This window comes from Penicillium macrosclerotiorum (genome assembly GCF_028827735.1).
Source record: "Penicillium macrosclerotiorum strain IBT 26536 chromosome Unknown utg000008l_segment0_segment0, whole genome shotgun sequence".
NCBI lineage: Eukaryota > Fungi > Ascomycota > Eurotiomycetes > Eurotiales > Aspergillaceae > Penicillium > Penicillium macrosclerotiorum.
Window position 1 is genome coordinate 2005882 of NW_026643087.1, and position 19764 is coordinate 2025645.

The window sequence follows — 19764 nt, forward strand, 5'->3', positions numbered from 1 at the left end:
AATTTAAAGAGCTGATTTCAGAAATACGTAATGCTATATGGATCTCTTATGTGCGTATTTAGAGCTTGACAACGACTTTTCTTGCTGAAACTCCGTTGCTGAGAATGTCAATTGCATTCTGGATTGAAGTGAGGCCCTGTCCCACGATCTCTGGCCCTGGAACGTTGCTCCATTTGCCTCGTTCGAGTGCCGCTGGAAAGAACTCGCGCCAGATCATTGGTCCGACTTCATTGTCTTTGAGATTGCTCCCGAAAATAAACTTCGACTGTAAGCCACTTGGAAGCTCCTCGGTGAGCGGAGCCGCTGAGGCCACAAATTTATTGCCCTCGGAGTGGGCGAGTATTTCGTAGCACGCCTTGACTGAGCCTTGTCCAATGGAGACTGCACCAGCAATGGTCTTTCCCTTCAATAACGCGATAATATCCTTGGTGACACTCTCGCTCTTATAATCAAAGACATGTGATGCTCCAAGTTTTCTCGTATATTCAAAATTCTTCGGGGATGCCGTGGTTATGACCTCATATCCGGAAGCGACAGCAAGCTGAATGGCGTTACTTCCAACACTAGAGGACCCAGCCCAGATGACGATACATTTTCCTGTTGGTTTAGGATATAATGAAGGCGGTACAAGAGCTAAGTAATCCTTTTGATATAGACCACAAGCTGCCGTGGATAGTGCGAGAGGGGTGACAACCGCGTTTTCGAAAGCCAGAGACTCGGGGATGTGAGAGGTCAATACTTCTTTCAAGAGGGTGAATGTTTGAAAGGCACCGCTCAATTTTCCTCCACTAGGCGGCGGTACGCCTATGGCCAGGCCACAAACTCGATCACCAGGTTTGAACCTAGTCACACCGGGGCCTACCTCAACAACTTCACCCGCGACATCGGAGCCAGAGATTTGAGGAAATTTCATCCATGGAAATAGCTCATTTCCTAGCTTTTGCATGGAGCCATCTACTGGATTGATGGCAACGGCGTGGTTTTTCACAATCAATTCATTTTTTTCAGGGGATATATAATCCACCGGTTGGACCTGAAGAGGTTGGCCTTTACCAAGCAAAAGGGCTGCAGCGTTGGAGAGGTTCATTGCGATCGATATGATTAGAGGGGTTGGAAATAGCTTTGGTTCCAAATATTTTTCTTTCAATTTTGTTTTAACAGTACCGACATATTGTATATGAGATGGAATAAAGGTGGTTTATATGTATATTTGAGCTTGAAACTTCGGACCTTTTTTGACAGTTTCGCGTACGCGTGTTCAACAGCCCAACTTGACCGTCTAAGTGGAAAATCTGTATAATCATTCGGGCATAAGGTCTTTAAGTGCGCCATAAATCCGTCGCCATCTTATAGATGTATATATTTTTTCGACCAAAGGCCCAGTACCTAGTCTGTGCCAAGGTGGATATCTGATAACTCCGTTCGGGATGTGGGCCAAAATACGTAGCTTTTAATTGAAATCGCCGAGATGTGTTTAAGTCCGCCTATTCTCCGCAGGCGGTCTCTTCGCAATTACACGAAACGGATCAAAACTATAAATTCAGACAGAGATGTCTAAGAGATTCTCAGGTGTATATCTCTATATCCAATGAATTCTTGGGGAATTTTTCGGTCTAAGTCGGTTTTGGGACTCACCGACAGGGACTTAAGAGTTAACACAAATCTATTATCTGTGACGACGAAGAAAATTTTCAACAAACTAAACATAATGAATGAAAAGCAATATTTTCGAGCTAATATTGTAGTTTCGAGGTAGCATAGTATGATAAACCTGCTATAGAAGTTAAGAGTCAAGGTTATGTGCTTAAGTAGTCAAACAACTGTGGAGATACGTATATATATATACCTCCGTCTGGTTCCTCAGATACAAACTCGCCACTGGGGTTAAAAGAAACAACATCTCTAAAAATTAAGATCCATTACCTTCTGCACTGTATTCTAAATGAAGTGATTTATTTTAAATTTATTGTACTGATAAAATAAGAAGACAATTTTTCTTGTTCCTGGTTCTTGGGGTACCATCTCTCTTCGTGCTCCGCTGATCCGCTTCTACGCTCCATGTACGCTGGAATGGAACCCCTTGGATTCGAGAAGCAGGTAGAAGAAATATATAAGACATCTGAGTCCGGACCTCTTGTGAGCCTGTATATGCGATAATTGAAAGCTTGAGAATATTTAATCGGAAATACGTAGTCTCCTGTTTTTCCGACTCTCAGAGACTTTCGCTTTTAGTCCAACCCTCCTGTGGTGCCGATCACCATACATGCTTTCGAAATCAGAAAGACTGCCCCGCAACCCCGATACGGACCAGTAACACAGCATATGCGCGCTAAGATAATCGGCTTGCACCATCAAGACCAGGATACGTTCATGAGATTCGAACCTACGACACAAGATCGCGTTGAAAACTGGGATATTAAGATAGGCCGACCGGCTGGTCTAGCGGGCGCTATACTACTACTAGCGGGATTGGGGCCTGCAGCACCAGGGGACCCACCATCTAACGAAGTGTAAGTTATAGACTTTGCGGGCCCGACGTACCTAAAATCAGGTCTGTGATCCTCACGCCGAGTGGATGATAGGGGGTAGGGGGGGGGGGGGGGATGAACACGGCCTATGGAACGGGTTGGCATGGATCATCAACATACTCAGACACTTGGTATGCTTCAGGCAGGGAGCTGCCAATAGAAAGAAGAGATTTTCTGCAGGGGGAGGCCAATCCCTTTGGGGGATACTCGAGGGAATGCTGTTGACGGTTGCACGAGACGCTCAATCTAGGGATGGGAACAAAGTGCCCAAACAGCCGCCTTACATGCAAAACGACTCAGGGTTTCGCATAGGGGGATGTCGCTCCCTTGTAGGATGTAGGATTTCATTCTACACAATCCAGATCGACTTGGAACGTATGGAAAGGATTGCCGTTAAAGAAGGGAAAGGAGCGTATTGGAATATCAGCAGCTCCGTGCCCGAGACCTGATCTCAAAAACCGGCTGCGCTATACTGACGCCTCCGTCTCGGCTATTTGCCACTATTTTGCACCTTCCTGGCCGTTTTCGTCATCGTCCAAGCGATGCGATTGTCTCGGGCCTCCTGGACTTGGAGCGCATTCCAGGTGGATCTGGGGTTGTTTATGTATGGGGGAGTCCCAACAGTTACTATTCCTGCCGAAACAATCACCCAACACCAACGCCAACCCAAGTCCACCAACGCGGTTAAATCCAAACGCCAAAGCCTGAGGAGATCCCTGTCCTCCACTAAAGCATTTCGGAAGTCTCTGTCGAAGATCTTCTGATCCGGGGTCATCCAACCCAAACCTGGCAAGCACTAAGCCCCACGACCTGCGCGATGAGTCTGCATGGGCTCGGGGTGATTGGGGCCCAGGTGGCCGCGTCCATCAAGAGTAACGATGAGAAACACTCTTCGACACCAAGAATCCAGTCGCCGCCGACGTCAGTTCAATCGACTCCCTCGATGCACGAAGCCCGGACGCACGAATTTGACCCGTCGATCGGAGCTAAGCCATATTCGCCGTTCTATCGCCATAGCTCGCCAACCATCTCATATGAGCAGCTGACTTTCGAGACTAAGAACGCCAGCCGCGAACGAAGTGGCCTGCGGGATATTGAAAATGCCGGCCCCTATGCGACAATGCGAAACGACAGTCCTCGACGATCGAAGCTCTGGGAAGCACAGAACCCGCCACGCTCTTGCATGCAGTCATTGAGTACGAGACAGCGGATGGCGCTGAAGGCTGTGGTTGCGATCGTGACGGTCGGAACCATGATCGCGATCGCGTTGGGCATCACAGCTGCAGTAGGAGGAGCGGCTTGGAGAGACAGTGCTGAGCAGACCGCGTTGGGGGGATGATGGGGGATGGTCTCATTTCCGGTTTCCGGTTCCCACCAAGTCTCTCCGAAGCCACAGGCTACATGCGGTCTCTGGATCTTGTTATGTCTTAATCCCCTTTATTTTGACGGATCATGTTCACTGTCCTTCGTGACTGGGAGTTTGCGGCGCACACGACTGTGCTTTTTTGGGTATAATGGCAGGCGCGACTGGGGCCCGACCAGATGGACAACCTCACATGAGGATCTGAAGGGAAATCGCTGGAGGAAGTCACCACATCTTTGCATTGTACATTGCTCGTCGTTTGGATTTTAGACCGACAGTGCGCTCTATTGTTGTTTTGAGTCTTTTGTGCTCGTCCGAAGTTGGCATTGGATGATGAAAGCTGCGGGCGGCCGCTGTGGATATTATTACCGCGACATATGAATCTGATCATGAGAAAACAAGACAATCTTCGGGATCCCCGAGTGCAGGGCCTTCCCAGCTCCACTCCGCTCCACCAAGCTGTCTGTCGTGGTGCCGAAGCGGACTTGTAGGCCGGAGTAAATACACACTGGATGAAGCCAACCGAATGTCGCGTAAAACGGGCTCCACCTCGGGACTAATCGCGGCCCGGGCACGTGACCCCCATGGCACCTACAAAAGGCCGCCGAAATTTGCCCAGCGGCCTGTTCTTTTTCTTCTTCATCAAAAAGTAACGGAGCCTGCCACGACCAACGCCCTGTCTTTTCTGACAAAGTCCACGGCGTTGTGTTGCCTTCGGCCCTACGGGGCTGATCGGCTCTGGAGATTATTTCTTCCCCGATAGGAAGTTCGTCTCCCAGTTTTGGGTCCTCTTCAGTGAGGGCGATGGGAGGGGAATGTCGAAGACGGGATACATACCACACTTTCCAAGACAGGATCTTGCTTCAGAAAGTCTTACACTCGCTAGTCAAATGAGGAAAGCAATGCCATTGCGTAGTCTCGTAGCCGTTGAGAAAACAACACAATTTCCAGCAGTTTCTGCTCTGCGAGATTTGTTCTGTGTGAGAACCACGGTCACGTGGGACTCGACACTTCCAAGGAATCGGAAGGTGGTTTTCATGTTGATGTCTCCAACCTGGACTATCAACTCCTGAAAGGGCAATGCAAAAGCTGCTGAGCCACTTGCAAGTTGCGAGTCTTGCGATTGACATCATGTGGAATTCACTCGCGGCAAAAAAGCATGGCTGCCCCCGTGTTTCAAAACATCGCTATGGAGTCGCGATCTAGCACGGGTTGTTCGAGTATTTGACCGTCGACCATTCTTTGCACGCCTTCGCTCTCCTGGACATCTGATTTCACAACTAATTTCAATCCTATGCCGTCATGAGGGCACTGCCTTTGCAGGGCCGTGGAGACGGCCAGGTACTGGGTCTTGACCAAGGGGGTCACAGATATTCGCCCTCGTGAATACCGATCCCCTGGTGATCTATCCCTCTCCACGACCCGGGGAATGTCGCAGCACCACCTACTCTGGACAGTGACCAGCATTTGTTTATACCGCGAGGGGCCAAAGCCATCATGTTGATGCTGCTGTCCATTCTCAATGGCATTCTGGCCTGGTTTCTGTGTCCTTGGCCTGGTCGACAGACCCCATCCTCATCCACTGAGTCGCATTCCTCGGGAAATGTCTTTAGATCATCATGAATGTATCGCAAGTACTAAAGGTCTAACGACCTCCTGAGCACGGGAGAATTGTTCCTTTTTGCAGCGTGCGAGGGAGTATCTTCAAACTAATTGCGCCATTCTTTTCCGTGCTCCCATAGCATTGTGTGCTTACTGTCACTCTTTTAACCTATCCACGCAATATCCATCTATCCGTTTCTCCAGTAATATTCTATATTGCATACTATCACGATGAAGGGCTTTGTCGGTGGAATTCCTTTGGCCCTGTTGGCTGCCGCTGCTCAGGCTCAGGCCATGGAGCATCACGCTGTATGTCGACATGAACATGCGAGGCGAATAGAACAGTCTACTAACGAGGCAGATTAGCCAACCAGCAACGGGGTACAGGCCCGCCACCTTTACCCTCATAGCGGTGGCACCGCGATGGGTGGCCCCTCAGGCAATGATGAGGATGGTGGCTTCACTAGCCCATATGCGGCCAACGTTCACACTCACACCAATGTTGATGAGTATAGCAAGGACGACCACTCCATCAAGGTGAAGAACAAGGATGTATACCCGCCTCCACCCGCCCCTGGTCCCTATGGGCCTGTCTTTGGACCGGGTGAGGGTCCCTTCCCCAAGCGTCATTGGCGACACGGCGGCACTGCCATGGGTGGTCCTTCTGGTAATGATGAAGGCCAGACCTTTGACATGCCCATCACTGCCAACATTCACACCGATGTCGACGAGTACCAGAAAGATGATCACTCTATCAAGGTGAAGAACAAGAACATCCATCCAGCTCCAGTCTACGCCCCGATTGCGCCTGGCTTCCACGGCCCCCCTGCCGGTTTCCGTGAGGGTTCCAGCCAGGGTGGTGAGCATTACCACGTTCCTGCTGAAGCTTTTGTCAAGCGCTGGGGTCCCGAGGTTGGTGGCACTGCTATGGGCGGCCCTAGTGGTGGCAGCGCCCACGGCTTCAATGGGGGCTTTGTCTCCGGTGGCACGGCTGAGGGTGGCCCTTCTGGTGATGATGAGGGCGAGGACTTCGGTAACCCTATCACGGGCGATTTCAACACCGACGTCGATGAGTACAGCCACGATGATCACTCAATTGACCTGAAACACAAAGATGTGTACCCTGCCCCTGTGATTCCGTTCGGTGGTTTCAAGCGCAGCTGGGAGCCGGAGGAGGGTGGCACCGCTATGGGTGGTCCCTCCGGAAATGATGGTGGTCAGACTTTCTCTGCCCCCATCACCCTCGATACCTCTACCGATGTCCACGAGCACTATCAAGATGACCACTCCATCGACCTCAAGCACGAAGATGTCTATGAGGATCCTCCAGTTGCCGCATTCCCTGTGGTGGGAGGTCCCGGTCCCTACATCTCGGGGGGTGGTCCCGGCCCTTTCCGTCGTGCCTACTCTCCTGATCGTGTTGCTGGAGGTGGAACTGCAATGGGCGGTCCTTCTGGTGATGACGAGGGAAGCTCTTTTGAAAACCCCACCTCTGTTGGCATTGATACGGGTGTGAATGAGCATCACGAGGATAACCACGCCATCAAGGTTGACAGCACCACTGTCCACCCTCCCGTGTATGAGGTCCCCCACATGCCCTGGATGCCTTACCCCGAGCACCCTGTTCAGCACCCCGAGACGGTCGTTGTGCCGCTGGCCCATCACTACGAAGCTCCTGCTTCCCCACCGGCTCCTGCTGCTCCTGCTGGTCCCCCTGCCGGTTCTTTCGAGCCTCACTGGGAGCGGCCTGCTCCACCTCAGGCTCCTCGTGAGGACCACGAGGAGGTTCCCCAATGCGCCGCCCAAGTCCACGAAGTTGTCCGCACTGTGACCAAGACCCAGTACAAGGAGGTCCATCCCACCAAGACTGTTTACGCGCAGCCTGTCGTTTCTCAGGTTGTCCAAACCAGCGCTGCTGTCCCTATGTCGGCTACCCCGGAGGAGGTTGTCGACCCCAAGGTGGTCTACTCTGCGCCCGCCATGCACGGTTCTCAGTTTGCCTCGGTCCCTGCTGCTCCTTCCTCGTCCTATGTTCCTTACCAAAGCTACAACTACATGCCTCAGCGCCCCGCCAGCTCCAGCGCTGCCTATTCCATGATCCCGGTGCATGTTCCTATGGCATCATCCTCCAGCATGATGCCCATGGCCACTCCCTCCAGCAGTATGGGTCTCAACCTGCGGCCTAGCGGTGCCGATGCTATGCACAGTGCGTCGGCGACCCCCTCCGGCCACATGTTTACTGGTAATGCTGCTCGCGTCTCTGGTGGCATTGCTTCGGTTGCCGCTGCTATTGTTGGTGTTCTCGCCTTCGTTCTGTAAACATACCCGAATCCTCGGGTGCTGGAGACACAGTTTTCGATATTTCTCAATTTTTTCTTCCCTTGTGTCTTTTCGTATAACTTTGTGTACCTCCATGTTGGTTGCGTCAAACATTAATGTTCACTGCCTGTTTCAAACGGGGTCTCAAGAGTATTTATTCAATATCAACTTTCGATTTCTCTTTCTTATGAATTTTCTGCTCTTGTAGAATTGTACGAGTATAAAATCTCCAAGCTGATCCTCACGCGAGGGAAGCCTGCTTTGTCCATCCTCGTGTGATCCATTGATGATGCTTCCCTGATTCATACTCATTTTCAGCTCTGCTCAACAACTCAAGAAGCGCACGGACCATGATATGCATATAGAATAATGAATACTCGTATATCCCGATGGACTGAGCTTCGTCATATAAGGGACCCATGACGATCCTAGTCCGACTTTCCTCTTAGGTTTGATGACGTTGCTTGCCTACTTGGGTGCTCCTACTACATCCTTCAACTACATTTCTCGCTCAATAGAGACAACCTTCCAAAAGTTCAACTAGAACATAACTTCCCCGAAAAGAAAGCTACCATCTAGGAATTATTCGAGAGACTTTTGGTTCCAAAAATTGCGATACAGAATAGGAACCCGACAGAGTAGACAAGCACCCACCCTACACTCTATACTTTGACTCACGAGCCCTTGTATCTTAAGCCGTAGTGATAGTATTCAGCTTATTCATCATTTAGCTAGACTCAAAAAACATTAAAATTAGTAGCAGGGTTTGTCTTCTTTAAAGTAATCCAAATTGAAAGACCCTAGAAGCCACGAACAGACTCACCTTCCCCAGGTCACGTGAATCACCGAAAAAGTCATCGACCCGCAACGCCAATCTTATCTGGTGTCGCCGCACCTTTCAACGGCTTGTTGCCATCTTGTTGCCATCCACCAACTATCAAGCCTTAACGACCTACTCCTCCTGACTCCCAACCCCAATATACGTCCCTGAGTGTTGCGCCTTCGACAACTGCTCTTCCTCCCGACGAGCCGCCTTTCCTTCCTTGATTTCCCGCCTTTCTTTATTCATATACCATGGACCACTCACGGGATCCCTGCCCCTGGGTCGCCTTGAGCGATTTCGGCGGTGCCTTCTGCATGGGTGCAATTGGTGGTGCTGTCTGGCACGGTGTCAAGGGTTATCGAAACAGTCCCTACGGCGAGCGACGGATAGGCGCCCTCACTGCTATCAAGGCTCGCGCTCCGGTGCTCGGTGGAAACTTCGGTGTGTGGGGAGGACTTTTCAGCACTTTTGACTGCGCCATCAAGGGAATCCGGAAGAAGGTTCGTAAACATTGGCCATTCGATGTCCCGGAAGCCGCTGCTAATTGCTTGTGCAGGAGGATCCCTTCAATTCGATCATTGCCGGTTTCTTCACTGGTGGTGCCCTCGCCGTCCGTGGCGGTGTCAAGGCCGCGCGGAACTCTGCGATCATGTGCGCCGTCTTCCTTGGTGTCATTGAGGGTGTCGGTATCGGTTTCCAGCGTATGATGGCTGATAACACAAAACTTGAGGTATGAACTACCGGGCCCATACAAGCATGAGACGCAAGCGTGTTTGCTGACCTTGAATCTTGTACAGCTTCCTCCGGCCCCGTCAGAGCAGCAGGCCGTGGCTTAAAAGTCTCCTTCCTCGATCTACTCATGCGTGACCGCATATTTTCCTCCGATCCTTGTCAACATTCTACCTTTCTCTTACATTGTACCAATATTCCCATGTTCAGCCCTCTCATCTCAGGCATTTGATTCGGACGGCTGGTTTAGGCCGTTATAGAATTACTCATAGATTTTTTTTTCATTCACCTCTGATCTTCTACCAAAAATAGGCCGTATAGTGATTGAAAATATCTAGTTGTTCGGGTCATCAACCCTTGTGTGTATGAAAATTCCATCATCCGAGGTATGACTATACCTCGGTTACCAGACACTTGTATATCAATGCTAAAGCAGAGAAACCACAAGCGGATAGTCTGACACAACATTTTAAGCTAGTCACTGTTAAGTAGTGTACCGATTGCAGAATCGTCGTTTGACCAATTGGACTCTATAGAATGCCTGATCAATGCAGGCGCAACGTTATTATGCAGATGGAAAACCAGCCTTATTCCAGTGCTATTTAAGATGTATAGGCATCATTCGGATCAGGTAAGTTGTGCATTCTATGGCTTTGTAAGGACAACAAGATGTATGCGAAATTTAAGGTTTTCATGTGGGAGGAACAGAAACCGGTCATGGTTGAATATCTGAAAAAAAGGGTGGGGTAGCGTGAGCAGGGATCTCTTGCCTCTGGATCTCTAGGTCCTCATACGTTTCGGTAACATTGTGGCAATATTCTCGATGTGAGGTCAAAGCTTGATCTCGGTAATAATCCATGTTTCTTCAGCTTAGAGTGTTTACAAACTCGATTGCGACCACCAGGCTTCGATACCGATCACGCTTGGTTTTCGTAGAACGAGGGATCTCAATGAGTCATGAAAGCAGTCTGAGATAATATATCAGTATCAACGCCTTTTTGTTATTTGCGGGAAGTCATCACCCAATCAAGCTGGCTTGAACATGATATCATGCATTCATCATTTTCCGCCTCCAGTTCCTTCGCACACTCAGAGTACATAATCACCGTAGATCTATAAATGGCAATGTGCACAGAACACTCAGTTTCTTCATAGTTGAATTTTTATAATTCTATCATTATCTGAAATCCTCTTCGTCGTCGCCATCGAGGACTAGGCTAAAACCACCTCACAAGCCAGTCATTCCATTCCAACTCAACTATGGCCTCCCGCAAGCAAGACCCCCACGGAGGCGGCAGTCTCTCTGAGATGGCTGTTCATGGAACTACAATCCCAAACGACGCTGGCAGACAGCGTATCATCCCGTCTGTGCCTCGCCCAGACCAGCGATCAGAGAATGCTCTCTACGACAACAACGGGATTGCCCAGCCCTCAACCGCATTTGCAGCAGACAACGACACTGACTTGCCTCGGTCCACTCGTGATATTGGCTTGACGGGGGAGGTCCTGACGGGCGTAGGCAATTCCATGCCTGCCAGCGTGGAGTCCAAGCGTGCCTATGTGGGCACAAATATCCCCGGTGCTACGCGTGATCATCGCGAAATGAAGCATCACAACCATAACCGGGGCATGTTCGATCAGTATGCAAAGGAGGATGAGGATGCGCATGAAAACATTGGAGAGAACTACTGGCACAATGAGTGAAGTAGGACTTTCTCTCATTCCTCGATGAAGAGCCGCCTCTGCGTTCTCTGCGCATGTTTTGTATCCTGGGACCTTGCCACATGGCACGAGTTCAAGGCTGGATAGATTGGAACAAGAAAAACATAATCGCTGTCAATATAACGTATATTTCATGAAATGTACACAATATCCACGTCACGTATAGGTTCTGGGTGCTTCAGGTGTGATAAATCCCTGGTAGATTTCGTCTAATACGTCTCGCTTTCTTTTCCTATCAGCCAGCGCTGCCTCTTCCTCTTCCGTAGGTTCTCCATCTGGTTCCCGAGACACCCAACTGCGGATAGTCCCATCACCATGGGCAGAGAACAGCTCCAGACCCTCACCAGAAGCACCGTTGCCCCGCCAGGCTAGATCGTTAATCCGCCCAGCGCTAAGTGCATTCCCACGGGCACGGTACGAGCTCGACGCATTCGTAAGATTGGGAACCCGAAGACGCTTGATAAAAGTTCCCTCGCGGAGTTCAAACATGAAGATCTCGCCCCGGTCATCTTGTTCGTTGAAGTTGGGCCACAGTAAGGTTTCATGGCCGGGGTTCATGAGGCCCTTGGGCAGGAGCAAGGGTGCCCGTTCAGCCAAGTGGGACGACGCGCTATTCCGAACGCGAGGTCCAAAATGCACAAGGCTGTTCGCACCCGTACTTGCATCCCACACCCGAATGCGCGAGTCCTGCCCGGCTGTGACAATATGGCTGCCATTGGAGGTCCAGCGAACTCCTGTTACAGCACCATTGTGTGCACGAGCGTGGCGGGAAAACGCCAGCCGGTTAGTATAGGCCTCAGGTGCGGCCCCATAACCCGGCGGAACCATGCCCACAAAGTCATCCTTGTCCAGTGTTGCAATGGCAGAGTTATGACCACCCCGCCGAACGTCGAAGATGATCACTCGGTTGTCCACTGACCCCGACGCGAGGAGATACGGCCGGTGCGGGGCCCAAGAAACCGATAGTACGGCGCCAGTGTGCCCTGGCAAGCCATGTGTTGCTAATCCTGATCGCAAGTCCACTAACCGCACCGACTGCTCTGAGGTTGCAACTGCCACTTGCAAGGTGGATCCAGGCTGAGAGGAAAATGAGTGCGCATAGGGCGTGCAACCAATGTTGAATCGATGTACCGGGGTAATCGCCGGGGATTGGAGTGCGGATAGATTCAAGGTACCATCATGCGACGTCGAAAATATGGTCGAGGGAACCGGGTCGAAGGGATAGATCGAGAGGGAGGTAATGGCGTGGGTATGTGCGTCATTGTGTGAAGATTTACTGACTGATGCGCGAGCCCGATGGGTGTGCTTGAGCTCTGAACCCCTACTTTCAAGATCCCAGAGGTGAATTGACGGATCTGCTCCCCCAGATATCATACTATTCTCGTCAGAGGGAAATCATAAGAAAGCGGAGAGCGCAACTGCTTGCACGTACTATCGTCCCTCGAATTGGTCAATTGCCAGGCAATTCACACCTGATTTGTGGGCAAATACTTGGTCCGCGATAGAATCAAATTCGGACCCAGAGTCTTCGTTTGGGGGTATTTGGTCATTCTGAAGCTGATCCGCGGGTGCGGCTCTGCGACTGGAGAACCGAATCCCAGGCGAAGGCTCGAAGTGGTGCACTAGCCGTGTTGTCTGGGCTACATGGAAGGCGTTTGGTGTTATAGACCCAAGGGCCCTGTTAAGAAGATAGGAATTCATTCATCAGCGCCGATGCTTGCGAGGTATTCGAGAGGACCAGAGTCGAGATCAAAAGACTCGGGGAGAAGGCCGGGGTAGGGTGACCTCATCGGATCAAGGTTATCCCGGCGCATTGAATTTTGAGGTGAACGTCCTCGACCTTGAATTTCTACTTCTTGTCCATGTTTTGTCGGGCCCTGTCTGGGGCTCTAGGCATTACGTGAGGATGTCCTACGGAAAGTCGCTCAGTCAGAGCCAGAACGCTTTCGTCGTACCCCCCAGCCAGCCGGAGGAGGAGCCTTTGGAAACCGAATCCAGACACTCCAAACGCCGGTTCAACTCCAGTCTTTACGATGCCGTAGCAGGTATGCTTGACAAGAAACGATGTGCATACCCTTGGAATTTAGAAGTCTAATTGATACAGGCCGGGTAAATCAGCGAGGGTTTCACCCTGCGGCAGCCTTTGCCTCGCGCTATCGAGACACGGCCTCTTCGGGAGCTCGAAGCCTCCGCCCGGAGGAGGTTCTCGCTCGCGCACAGAATTATCCCACCAAACATCAACGCTTGGCATCTGCCGGGGAAGGAGATGCATATTTCGCGCATGAGAGGCTACCGTCGCATCTGGTTCTGCCAGACTCCAGCACCCTCGAGGCCGTTCATGCCTACGCGGCCGACTTCTACGAATATGCGACGGACGACCACGGGCTCCATGACCACCAAAGCATGGATGAGACTGCTTTGATCGCCATGGGAATTCTGGTGGAAGAAATGGCTAAAGAAGTCCTTGGAGAAACCGGGGATTTGGTCCTTGTGGAAGGAGAAGAAGTACCGGAAGCGCCCCAGGAACGCCCGCAGGAAGACGACGAGACAGGTGCTCACAGTGACGCTACCACCATTTCACAGCTGGGTGAACCAAGCCGACGACGAAAACGAATGAATGTGGGTGCCACCAGCGACATGGCTACTTCGCAAGAGAATCCAAAGAGTGTGCAACGGACGGCCAAGCGCCGCAAATTGGGAAATAGAGTATCCATTGCCGACGCAGAATCTGGAGAGGACGAAAGATGACCAGCAACATGATTATCAATCATGTAAGCCATTGATTCTCTGTCTATGAGGCAAATTATCCCGCAGGTTGTGCAATATTCAGGGTTGCATTCAAATTAGCTCATTCCCCCGCGGGTGTTTTGCGCGCTCCTCGGAGACCCTTCTTTTGCATCCACCGCCACGCGACGGTCCAGAGAATCGTGTGACCCCGGCGCTAGCCTGGAGATCAAACAGCGTGGGCGATCAGGGAACTTCCAGGGTCTTTCTTGACAGGGGGAGTTTGGGAGGCGGAGAGGAGAAGCTTCAATCTCACGTCAGCCGAAAGAAAGTTCAACAATCATCTGTGAAACGCCCTTTTCCTCCTCTCCCCGACGGCGGCACGGAACGGTCTGGCTCGTCTTACTCATGTCTTCTGTACATGAGATGTGTCTGTATTTTCTGGTCTGTTCGTACCTGAAGATCCGCCCGTGACCGACGAAGCCCCGAGCTCTGTCGACTGCATTCATGGGGCAGATAGATCCGTTCCATTTCACCGAGTCCGGAAGGAGAAAGTGGACCTGAGGGCTGCGAGAGGTTATTTTACAGGTCAGGAGATAATTAATCCCTTATCTCTCGTCGCGTGGTCAATTTATTTTCTCCTGGAGAAATCCTAGGTTGCCCATGTGCACGTAACGTAGTGTATACGGTTATACAATCATACAATCATACAATCAGATGAAAATACGATCCACGACCCTCAAACTAAGCCCTATAGAGCCAACTGTAGGAAACTAAGGCAGCTAGTACTGCACCACTCTGTTTTCAGATATACGAGAGGCAATAGACCCAGATCTGACAATGGTTGTTTTGAGGTATCGCAAAGAAGTTCCACGGAGGAGCTGATTGTGTGCATTATGGTGAAACCAGTGAGGGGGACAAACTTCGCCCTTCGACCATCGATCACCACCACCACCACCATCATCACCATCGTCATCATCGAGGCCATCTTGGCTTCACGCCACCATTAAAAGCTTGGCTTTCTTCGGTCAATCTTAGTAACATCTGGGAATTCCGCAGTCAGATAAGCTTCTTCGCCCGAACCAAGGAAAAGGAATATCGTCCAGAACGCCTCAGGCTCCTTTGTGGGCCCCGGATCTCAGCGGACGACACCATGGTACGTGGCCCCCCCGCTATCGACCTTTGTTGATTCGACTGTTGGTCTGAAAGGGGCACACTGTCCCCCCAGAGACTCCCAGGGTGGGGGAGAGAAAGGAGACGAGAGATATTGGCAGACAAGGGAAGAGGCTACTAACGCGACCAAGCCGCCCAAGCTGTCTAAGGGTGAAAAACAAGATCTCATTCTGGCCCACCTACAGGCCACTGGCACCTGCCATACGTTGAAAGACCTGGAAAAGGCGCTCCCGGCGGTGGCATCGATTCACAGCATTCAGGTCAAAGAATACATACAAACGCTGACTGACGAGAACCGGCTGCGCGTGGAAAAGATCGGCAGCGGGAACTGGTACTGGAGCTTCGGGACAGACGAGAGGCACACCCGCGAGCAACAGTTGGCCCGGGTGAAGACGGAGGTGGAGAAGGCTCGGATAGCGCACACCGAGGCTGCCGCGGCGCTGGCCGCTGCGACCGCACAGCACCAGGAGGAATCCGACCAGATCGGCGAGTGCGAGCTCGAGGCCGCGCTGGGCAGGAAAACCGAGTTAGCGACGGAAGTCGACGGTCTCCGTGCCAGAGCAACATCGGCGCACGACTCCCTAAGCCACAAGGGCGTGCAGCAATTACAGAAGGAGCTAGCAGGGTTCCGGCAGCAGGCGCAGCAATGGACGGACAACCTGTATGTACTGGAGGGCTTTCTACGCCAATTGGCCGGCGGGGACCGGGAAATTGTCACCGCGGTGCTGCGTGAGTGCTATGGAGCCGAGTACGTGGACGGGGAGGGCCTCCGAGAGCTGGACGAGGGTATGGATCCCTGATTACCGGGTCCCGACGGCCTGGATCCCTAAGGCAAAAGGCCCCGGTCCTCTCGTATGGTCGCACTTCTGACGATCATGTACTCCTCGTGAGGTATCCGGTATAACATGGGGGGGGGGGCAAGGGAAGGCGGGAGGGGAAGAAGGGGAAGATGGGACGGAGACGGGAAGAGAAAAGCTTAGCCTGGGAAAATCGTGTCGCAGGATGAAACGGAGGCGAGACTGTTCAACGAATCCCGAGATGATCCTACGTATCAAGTGGTATTGCAGTATCGCCGAAGTAGAAGCGTGATAATCGTGCCGACTGCCCAGAAAGGGGTAGTCGAGTTCACCAAGAGAAGCTTGACCGAGTGACACGCGAATCGTAGACCCCGTTCTCCGCGTCCAAGGCTTGGGCCCGTTTGGGTTTGAGAGGGGAAACTGGCCGAGTCCGGGTCTTTGGGTCTTTGGCTGTTCGGGTCTCGTTGGCTAAGGCGGCTTAGGCTTAGACTCTGCCTGGTCGAGGCTTATCACGAACTCTCCTTCACCTCCATCCCCAACTCCCTTCTCCTCTCCTCCTCCGCTCGTCGTTTTTCCTCCCTCTTCATTCTTCTCCTCGGTCGGAATCCAGCCTTCGTCGGACCTTCTAGGAGCCCTCTTCCTGTTCCTCCACCCTCTCTCTTGGATCTCCTGATCCCTGCTGGCTCCTCCCCGGTCTCCGTGCTTGCGCCACTCCTCGTTCCCAGGAGTCCCACATTCCATTGCGCGCCTCGTTCCTCGATCCCGCCGTACTCCGTCTCTCCGAGACAAACAGATCCCGCTATCTTGAGATCACCGCCCCTCCAACCGGCCACAGCGGCCACAGACGATCATCCCCCAGAATCTCTTTTCTTGTGGCTGAGGCCCCCGGTTCTCATCCACGCGAGAGTTCCTGGCGGGGGCGACCTTGATATCCAGGCCCCTGCGCTGTGGTGTCGCTGAGAAACAATGTGGTCCGGTGGTTCTCGATCATAATTCCCATTCCTCTCCTTGGATCCGGGGAATCTCTTGCCGGCGGACACGGACACGGGCACATACCGTGGCATTTGCAATCGGACCGTGTCCAGTGTGTTCGAGACGTCTCCCCGTCTCCCCGCGAGTCGACAGGGACGACTGGACGTGTCGGTCGCTCCGTTGGACTTCCTGGGCGTAGGCAGTGTTGCCTCCCTCCCTCCCTCGATCCGATCGGTCTTCTCTCCCTCTTCCCACCCCGCCATCGCGCGTGCTGTCCATCCCCTCTAAGGGGCCTTTTTCCGACCGCTCTATCAACCAAGGGCCTCGTCACGACCCACGATCTGTGATTCGCGACCTGCTGGTCCCTCCGACACCAGACATTCTTCTCACCCTCACCTCCGTCTGACGATCTTGTATGGATGTAACCGACGGCGACCGTGTGTCATGTCCTCCATCCCTCCTCCCCCCAAGACCTCCACCGTGCCGGTCAGCCGGAATCGCAACTCGTTCCTGTCCAAGTTTCGCTCCCCGCTAGGTAACCGCAACCGCAGTATCACCGACTTCTACATCGAACCCGACGACCCATGGCGTTCATACTTTCCGGGAGATGTCATCAAGGGTACGGTCATCCTGACCGTTATACGACCAGTACGCATTACACATATAGTCGTTTGTTTACATGGATATGTCAAGGTGTTCAAAAACGCAGTTCCCGCAGGAGAAACCATCCCCGATTTCGGGTTTCTGGGACCGGGACGGGGTCGTCGCGGCGCCGAGTATATGGGCAATGGTCTCGCAACACTCTTCGAGGACGAAATGGTCCTGTGTGGTGACGGACGTCTCAAAGAAGGCATATATAAGTTTCGCTTCGAAATGGGACTACCTCCCTATGCGCTCCCCAGCAGCATCAACGTACGTCTCTTATCTGATATTGCCTTTTCCTTTACCAATACTAACCGGGGAACTGATGGGATTTGTTTTTAGTTCGAACGAGGCACCGTTGCGTACTCCTTAACATCCACCCTTACCCGACCGACTACCATGAACCCTACCATGACCTGCCGAAGGCGAATCAACCTTCTCGAGAATATCGATATTGCCCCCTTTCCCGCCCCAAAAGCCCGAATTGTCACGCTTGAACCAGTTTCCAGGCGCTCCAAATCCAAAGCCAAGGCCAAATCAACCACCTCGGAACCTACCCCCGCAACCGACTCTTCCTCCATAGATACCCCAATCAGCGCAGCAACCACTCCCGTGGATAATCGCCCACCTCTCAGTCCCTCACTTAGCAACGTGAGCTCTTCCAGTCGACCGAGTAACAGCAGCCAGAGTTTCCATATTGCCAGCGACCCAAGCTCCTCGACCAGCACAGGAGGTCGGAATAGTGAAGGCCGCAGTGCCACCCCCTCCATCTCCGATAAAACAATCACTGCAAAGGCCGAGGTTTTGCGCGCAGGCGTGCTTCCAGGAGATGCTTTGCCCGTTAAAATTACAATCAACCACTGGAAACAGGTGCGCAGTGCGCACGGGATCATTGTGACCCTCTACCGACAAGGCCGTATCGACCTTCACCCGGCTATCCCCATCGGTTCCACGGCAGCCGGAAAGAAACCCGTGTATGAGGACTGCTACCCGCGCTCCAGGACTGGGCTCGGGGGTTGACTCTTGGCACCACCCGCACGAGCTGCACTTTCCGCAAGGACCTCTCACAAACGTTTGCCCCGTTGATAGTCGATCCCACTACCATGACCGCGGTTGTGAAGACATCGATTCGAGTCCCCGAAGATGCATTTCCTACTATCACTCGTGTACCGGGCTCGATGATTAATTTCCGATATTATGTCGAGGTTGTTGTAGACCTACGGGGCAAAATCACTTCACCTGATCGCTTCCTCCCACGATTCAACATGGTGTCGGGCGGCAGCACGTTCTCGCCCAGCGGCCAAATTCTGAACCCAGCGGATGCAAATGGGAGTGGCATCACAGCCAATTGGGCAGGAAACATCCTGGATACTGATCAAGTTCGCCGTGAGAAGGGCGTTATTTCCGTTGCATTCGAGGTGGTTGTGGGTACCCGGGATTCCCAGCGTGGCCAAGCTACCCTCGAGCGGACGTCGTCCGCTACTGCCGAATCAGCCATCCATATTGCACCGTTAGCATCCTCGGTCGTGATCAATCCGGTAGATGGGGAAGACTGGCCCGAAGCAAGCCCAATGCCGAACAATCATGAATACAATGGCCAAGAAGACTACGGTTTCCCTGACGAGACTCATTGGTCAGAGTATCCTGAGGATTACTCCCAATCGTTCCATCCCAGTGGCTCCATGACAGCACACCCGGAAGTGGAGGAGCCACTGGACGAGAAAACTAGGCTGCGATTACATGAAGAGGGCCTTCTACCCAGCCAGCCCCCAGAAGAGGACGAGGCAGGACCGTCCAATGCTGAACTGGAAATGCCGACCGCCCCCGTCTTACCAGACGATCACCACCTGCAGGACTATCAGCACCTACCTACACCAGTTGCCGATGATGTCCCCCAGGCCGTCCGGTCTGCAGAGTCTTTACAGACGGTGGTCATCAATGGCCAAGCTCCAGAACCTGCCGAAGCTTCTGTCCCAGGGGAAGATAAGCAAGAGTTGGAGCGGCAACGGCTCCTGGCGGAAGCGAGTGCGCCTAGTGCACCTCCCCTCGAGGAGATCAATGGCGATTCTGGTGAAGGCCCCAGTACTCCCAGTGCTCCAGTTGCTTCTCCCACGGCTCCAGTCTTCGACGAGGACGACCAGCTAGTAGGCGGAGTGGCGCATGCGGACGAGTCTCTCCCTCGGTATCAGCGATAAAGCGAAATTCTCTTTTTGCTTTCTGTTCATTTTTCATTTCATGTAGATTTTTTTCACTCTTTTTTTATTTGCATCTGGGGGCCAGGATATTCAGGGAAGATACCACTACTCGCATATTTACGAACTCACGGCGCCGGTTGAGGCGTTGGGAAAGCCAATGTATCATAACATTTCT

At 52.3% G+C, this 19764-nt stretch overlaps 9 protein-coding genes across 9 annotated transcripts; 7 read left to right on the forward strand and 2 right to left on the reverse strand.

Annotated features, from left to right (window-relative positions):
• Positions 1 to 58: 58 nt before the first annotated feature.
• Positions 59 to 1087, reverse strand: N7462_008894 (zinc-binding alcohol dehydrogenase family protein; the record flags this gene model as incomplete). The annotated part of the gene is made up of 1 exon (XM_057080608.1): positions 59 to 1087. The coding sequence occupies one exon, from the start codon at positions 1085 to 1087 to the stop codon at positions 59 to 61; it is 1029 nt and encodes a 342-aa protein (XP_056930936.1).
• A 2258-nt stretch (positions 1088 to 3345) lies between these two features.
• On the forward strand, positions 3346 to 3867 carry N7462_008895 (uncharacterized protein; the record flags this gene model as incomplete). The annotated part of the gene is made up of 1 exon (XM_057080609.1): positions 3346 to 3867. One exon carries the CDS (start codon positions 3346 to 3348, stop codon positions 3865 to 3867), a length of 522 nt encoding a protein of 173 aa, XP_056930937.1.
• A 1857-nt stretch (positions 3868 to 5724) lies between these two features.
• CweA (uncharacterized protein) lies at positions 5725 to 7812 on the forward strand (the record flags this gene model as incomplete). Its single annotated transcript, XM_057080610.1, has 2 exons — positions 5725 to 5802; positions 5860 to 7812. The coding sequence occupies 2 exons, from the start codon at positions 5725 to 5727 to the stop codon at positions 7810 to 7812; spliced, it is 2031 nt and encodes a 676-aa protein (XP_056930938.1).
• A 1074-nt stretch (positions 7813 to 8886) lies between these two features.
• On the forward strand, positions 8887 to 9471 carry N7462_008897 (translocase of the inner membrane; the record flags this gene model as incomplete). The annotated part of the gene is made up of 3 exons (XM_057080611.1): positions 8887 to 9135; positions 9192 to 9365; positions 9433 to 9471. 3 exons carry the CDS (start codon positions 8887 to 8889, stop codon positions 9469 to 9471), a joined length of 462 nt encoding a protein of 153 aa, XP_056930939.1.
• A 1153-nt stretch (positions 9472 to 10624) lies between these two features.
• Positions 10625 to 11068, forward strand: N7462_008898 (uncharacterized protein; the record flags this gene model as incomplete). Its single annotated transcript, XM_057080612.1, has 1 exon — positions 10625 to 11068. One exon carries the CDS (start codon positions 10625 to 10627, stop codon positions 11066 to 11068), a length of 444 nt encoding a protein of 147 aa, XP_056930940.1.
• A 174-nt stretch (positions 11069 to 11242) lies between these two features.
• N7462_008899 (WD repeat protein) lies at positions 11243 to 12900 on the reverse strand (the record flags this gene model as incomplete). Its single annotated transcript, XM_057080613.1, has 3 exons — positions 11243 to 12461; positions 12519 to 12764; positions 12845 to 12900. 3 exons carry the CDS (start codon positions 12898 to 12900, stop codon positions 11243 to 11245), a joined length of 1521 nt encoding a protein of 506 aa, XP_056930941.1.
• A 92-nt stretch (positions 12901 to 12992) lies between these two features.
• N7462_008900 (uncharacterized protein) lies at positions 12993 to 13834 on the forward strand (the record flags this gene model as incomplete). Its single annotated transcript, XM_057080614.1, has 2 exons — positions 12993 to 13131; positions 13191 to 13834. 2 exons carry the CDS (start codon positions 12993 to 12995, stop codon positions 13832 to 13834), a joined length of 783 nt encoding a protein of 260 aa, XP_056930942.1.
• Positions 13835 to 14963: 1129 nt separating this feature from the next.
• N7462_008901 (putative GAJ protein) lies at positions 14964 to 15783 on the forward strand (the record flags this gene model as incomplete). Its single annotated transcript, XM_057080615.1, has 2 exons — positions 14964 to 14966; positions 15115 to 15783. 2 exons carry the CDS (start codon positions 14964 to 14966, stop codon positions 15781 to 15783), a joined length of 672 nt encoding a protein of 223 aa, XP_056930943.1.
• Positions 15784 to 17196: 1413 nt separating this feature from the next.
• Positions 17197 to 19589, forward strand: rim8 (pH response protein PalF; the record flags this gene model as incomplete). The annotated part of the gene is made up of 3 exons (XM_057080616.1): positions 17197 to 17664; positions 17737 to 18368; positions 18437 to 19589. The coding sequence occupies 3 exons, from the start codon at positions 17197 to 17199 to the stop codon at positions 19587 to 19589; spliced, it is 2253 nt and encodes a 750-aa protein (XP_056930944.1).
• Positions 19590 to 19764: the final 175 nt, after the last annotated feature.